The sequence below is a fragment of the Gambusia affinis genome, linkage group LG20 (genome assembly GCF_019740435.1).
Source record: "Gambusia affinis linkage group LG20, SWU_Gaff_1.0, whole genome shotgun sequence".
Taxonomy (NCBI): Eukaryota; Metazoa; Chordata; class Actinopteri; order Cyprinodontiformes; family Poeciliidae; genus Gambusia; species Gambusia affinis.
The window spans coordinates 6906297-6911841 of NC_057887.1; the positions used below are offsets into that span (position 1 = coordinate 6906297).

Consider the following 5545-nt stretch of genomic DNA (forward strand, 5'->3'; position numbering starts at 1 on the left):
TTTTTTTTTTTTCCCCTTTTTTCCCCCCAAACGGTGAGAATCTGATGCAAGTGCCTCTCAGCGAGCCGTAATCCACGCCGATGATCCAAACAAGAGCACGGGCCTTGAAGACGCTTCAGCTACAGCGTTTCATTGGATAAGTATTTACAGTGATTAGAGAGGGGGCTTTGTTTGAGGAGCTCTGCGGCCGCATGATCAAAAACAACCAGCTCCGAGCTGAGATGGAGGTGATCAAAGGTTTTGATTGAGCAACGCTCAGACTGGATCTCACGGAGGGCGGGAAACAACAAAGACGCGTGATCGTTTTGAAGGGGAAGGCACCGGGAAGACGGGAAAACAAGGTCGGAAGGAAGACAAGAACATTTAAAGGGGCAGTATTGGCCGTTTCCCAGGCGGTTCTATACCAAAGTCGAGTAACTATGTCAACTTCAGTGATGACAATGCTGTCTATAAGAAAAACTGATTTGACTTACTGTCATAGCTGTATCTAAAACCTTGAAATTGGGTTCCTGCCTCTTTAAGAACCCCCTACATTTCCAACAATCCCACTTCAGCACAAATTTACAAACTCTCCTCACAAATATTCTCTCTAACAAAGCCAAAGAAGCACTTTAATACTTTACTTAACCATATTTTTGCTAAATTCATAGATGTTGCCGACTACCGTACCTTTTCAGGAAATTGCAAATTTGAAGATATGGATCATTTTATTACATATGCGAATGTTTTCATTCACAAACTAAAGTTTGCAAACTCAACATATATTACTCTCTTCCTCTCAGAACTAAAATCTCTGACTGAATTCCTCAAATTAATAATAAAAAGAGAAACACGTTTCTATTTGCAAAAATATTTTCTATTATGGTTGCTGCAAGGAGATCCCAAAGCTGTGTCCCTTCTTCTCTGATAGGAACATTTCAAAACATTCAAGATTGACTAAAACAAGAGTTTTAGTCAGCATATTTATTTAGAAATGCGTATGTCATTAATTACCTAGAGGACAAGTTAATCTGGTCTTTTCTGTCAAAGGTATAATCCTATTTGGTTAGACAGAATGAGAAGAAAGTCTAACCACTACCTGACAGAAAATGTCAATGTTTTTGTTTTATTTTTTTGTCAGGAAAAACAAAAACTAACATTATTTTTTCTGTAAGGTGTGGAGGATTTATCAGCTGCCTGCAGAACTAAATTGCATCAGATACCTTCCTGGATTTCAGGTAAACTTCCTACAAAATATCACCAATATAGACAGAGTTGATAATGAACTACTCTGGAGAAAAACAGTGGTAGTGAATATTTTCAGAAAATAGGAAAAAAAAAACCTTTCAAACTGTACAAACATTTATTATAATCCTTAATAGTTATAATATTTACAATTTCTTATAATTTCAGACGTTTCGGATTTCTGACATGTCTTAGTTTAGTGAGTTGATGCTGGCAATTCCTTGGCGACAGATTTGGGGTCGTTGTTCTTGCGGAAGCCATGTTGGTTCCCAAGCAAAGCTGAATTAAATCTCGACGTCCCATCATCCTCTGCCTCCTGAGCGCATCACAGCGGTGCACCATAAAGCTTACGGTGTCGCAAATCTACAGAAAACACAATTAGGAAAAATACGTCAGGAATTATGTTTAGCATGTAATTTAGAATGTAATCATGCGAGGTTTCCCCCAGAAAACTTGCTAAGCCTGGTGGTTGTCGAGCAGCATTTCATCAAGCGGCCTGCTGTGTTTTAGAGTTAAAAAATGTCTTCAAGTTGACAGGAAATTTGAAAATATCCCTTGATTATTATGTTTCATTGGAAGATTAATACCTGAACACCAACTAAAAAGTGTTCAGGTTTTTTTTAAACATTTAAAAACAAAGCTATACTTAGCTATACTTAGCCTGGTGGCCCTCCAGGCTTATAATAAACTGAAGGAAACCCCGTTATGCTGTAATAATGAAACCTACCCTTTGAAATGTCGTATATGATTCTCCCCGCCCCGTTGAAATACACTGCAGTCGAGACTTCCAGATTACTCTGTGGTAATTTCCTCCAACGTTGGCTGGCTCTGCCATTTCCGAGTGAAAAAACAATGTGGACAGTCCTGCTTGAAAGCAACAACTGCTCCACATCTGCGCAGATGTACTATGCAGTGTCTCTCGCACACAGGGCAGTTCTCAAAAATCTCCCTAAGAGCGCTTTCAGATACAATGTATTCTGCATCTTCTAACTCAGAGGGAGACTCCATGTCACTGTTCAAAGAAAATGGAATCATGTTAAATGCATTAAATAATCACATTAAATAGAAAACAAAAAAAAACTATGAAAATAATCTTACATCAAGTCAGAGAAGTTTGTGACTGTATCTCCTGGGTCATAGTTTAAATCTTGAGATACAGGACTGGAGATCCTGAAGTCATCATCCTCTTCCTTCCCAACTTCCATTCGAGGTCGTTTTGACTGTGCAGATTTCCCCGGTGTTGACAGGAAGTGCGGTAAAGACTGCTCAGCGTCCGTGCCTCTGCTTGCAGTGTGAACAGTGGCTTGTACACCTGTGCAGAAACACAATTGAAATGTGTGACGCATACAATAACTTTAGAAGTTAAACACCATATTTACCTTTACTCCGGTAGTGTTGTAACCTCAACGTTCCAGCTGACAACTGTGTAGACACCGATCTTGTACTAAGGAAACACTCAGTGTGTTCCAATGCCGAATTTGTGGCGCCAGGCGGACGAGTTTGTTTAAGTCCCTTGGAATTAAAATGTCAAAACAAATAGTAAAATTTGGGTAGAATGAAGTCAAAACAACAAGAATGATCAGTTCAATTTGAATTGACATTATTATTACTTCATAAAATATACAACTTGGATGTTACTAGCATTTGAGTACAATAAGTTCAGTGTTATTGCGGACATCTTCCATGTTTTGCAAAAAGTGGAAAAAAAAAAAAGATAACCCTAACCCTATAAATGCTTAGTCATTACTGGTAAACATATTTCACACTGTAGCATCCAATGACTTAATTAATATTTTACATTACAAAATCTTTGTTAACAATGGAAAGAGTAAAATACTGGGATACTACTATCAGTAAGGATCAATATTTAATTGTTGTATTTCTGTGTAACTCATTAAAAGAGGTTGAAAGATATGCTAATTATTAATTGCTGATTTACTTTTTCACCCTTGATGTTTGCATTTAATCGGCTAAACTCAAACAAAGTTGGCGTTCTAATTTGTTTAATCTGCTCATTTCATTTTCTCTAAATTAGGGGCACACCGATTTGCATCTGATTTCTTTACTTCTGGGAGATCTGTGATCGCCCAAATACAAACATGTGAATCTCATCTTATCTGCCCCAGCAAAGGTCTAAAAGTCAACAACTGTCTTCTTCTGCTCTCCAGTGAGAGAGGTCTGACTGATAGACCGGCCCACCAGATCACATCTGGACATTTGCAGTTAACAATAGTCACCTCACTGTTACCAACTCAGCAACTTTCTTGCTATATTTAGCGACATTTCAGACAAAAAAAATTATAATTATATCGGCCAAAATCAGAATCGGCCAGAAAACTGCAATCGGTGCACACATAATCTAAATTCACTCCGCCTTGCTCTTGATTGGTTAGCTCTGTGACATCTGTGCAAGAACCAGGAAGTATGTGACAACAGACTAATGAAGCTTGAGGCTTTTGAAAGTTCGCGAGCCAAGCAAGCATTATGTATATTCTCCAAACATGAACCCTCACAGAGGGATTGTATAAATGTCATATTTACTGGAGGTGACTCGGCAGCTAGCTAACCGTTTTTCTACAGCTGTAGAAAAACTTCTGTCTTTTTATATCATGTTTAGCTTCAGTAAATGAAAATGCACCACAAACGTGGCAGAATATGGTATTCTTAAAATGTGGTGTAAGCCAGCTAATGAACACAGATTGTAATAAAATAATAATAAGAATAATAATAAAATATTATGAATGCTAACCGTAGATCATACATAGGGCAAACAACGAAGCTAACAAAAACAATGAGTTGTTTTTCAACTTACTTGAGCAGACGCCAACGGCGTATGGGCTCTTCTGAGCGTTGGAATTGCGTCGTCTTTTAGTGATAATCTTGTTATTAGTCCACTGTCAAATTCCCTTTTGTTTAGAAAGCTGTCATCGGTGAAGTGCCTCGCACAGATATGCCAATTTTTTTTCGTCGGAGTGTTATTTTGTATAATGAAGTCCAGCCATTGCTTAAGAACCGTCTCATCCTTGGGAAGCTTAAAAAGAGGGTAGTCTCCTGGGCATCCGAAAATACATTTTCTTCTCATTTCTTTCTCTCTTTTTTTTTTTTTTTGTGAAATCCAAAAAGGACTGGACTGAGTAGTTAGCTCAGTAGATGTGCGGAGTTCTTCTTCTTGGTATTTTCTTTCTGCCATTTCCGGTAGATTGTGCACCAACTAGCGCATTACTGCCTCTCGCTGGTGGAGATGGCGTACTACATGACTTGATCACAGATTTGTTTCAAAAACAAACGCCATAAGGGATTTAAACACTCCTTGCAATTGTAATGTTAAACCAAGTAAGGTTTTAATTCATACTGAACATCACTGAAAAGAGAGTTCTACTATCCAAGCTGAACTTGCTGCACTCCATCAGAATAAGATCCACAGTTTGCCACAAGATTCACATTGACTATTAAGATACAATTTTGTGCTTCTTTCCACATATCTATTTAATCTTTTGCACTAGTTTTATGTATTTGTCATTATTGATTTTATTGCTGTCCTTGTGCAGCCTCATCCCCTCTTCTAAGATAAATTCCTCCCATGGGAGACAAATAAATTATGTTATCCTCTCAGTGTCCGCCTCCTCTGACACTTAATGAAAATTTATTCTTCAGATTTCTGAAAGATAAAACCCCATTTGAATCGCTATGGAGACATAAAATGTAAAAATATGTGCTCCATCTGTTATGCAACATATATATATGCACAAATTTTACATATTTGATAAAACTATGTCGTGACAGTATGGTATGACATAGATAATCTGTGGAAAAAAAAACCCTGCCTTCTCAGTGGTATCTGGAGAAACAACCAATCAGAGCGAGGAGGAGGGGCTCAGTGCTGTAAATCATCCTGATGTACATGCTTCTCAGACACTCCCCCTTGCTCTCTGGTAGGCTACAAATGATTCACCACAATGGAGACTACCACAAATGCTCGGGCTAGTTAGCATGGCCACTGATGATGGCAAAAAAAACTGTCTTTCTGTCACCGTAAGTTGTTTATTTGCCATTAGCACATTGAGCACCACATACACAAGGTGACTGAAAGTGCTAAGACCTCTCTTCTGGCTCTGATTGGTTGTTTTTGACCGGGAGTGGTACATTTCCTCAGATGGGAATAGAAGCAAAGTTACCATCAGCCCCGACTCAAGAACAACTCTGACCTCCGCCTGACTCCATCAGAATAAATCTGTAAATGGTGTTCCCAATTGGAACACACGCTCATGCTCAGTTCTTCTTCTTCTTGATATTTTTTGGTTGGTTGGCCAGAGCCACAGCT

The 5545-nt window shown here is 38.5% G+C and overlaps 1 protein-coding gene across 1 annotated transcript; it reads right to left on the reverse strand.

The window, feature by feature from the left end:
• Positions 1-925: 925 nt before the first annotated feature.
• LOC122823021 lies at positions 926-4670 on the reverse strand. Its single transcript, XM_044102217.1, has 5 exons — positions 4037-4670; positions 2604-2736; positions 2323-2536; positions 1952-2236; positions 926-1587 (listed from the first exon to the last, which is right to left on the reverse strand). The coding sequence occupies exons 1-4, from the start codon at positions 4412-4414 to the stop codon at positions 2017-2019; spliced, it is 945 nt and encodes a 314-aa protein (XP_043958152.1). The 5' UTR covers positions 4415-4670; the 3' UTR covers positions 926-1587; positions 1952-2016.
• Between the last annotated feature and the right edge of the window lie 875 nt (positions 4671-5545).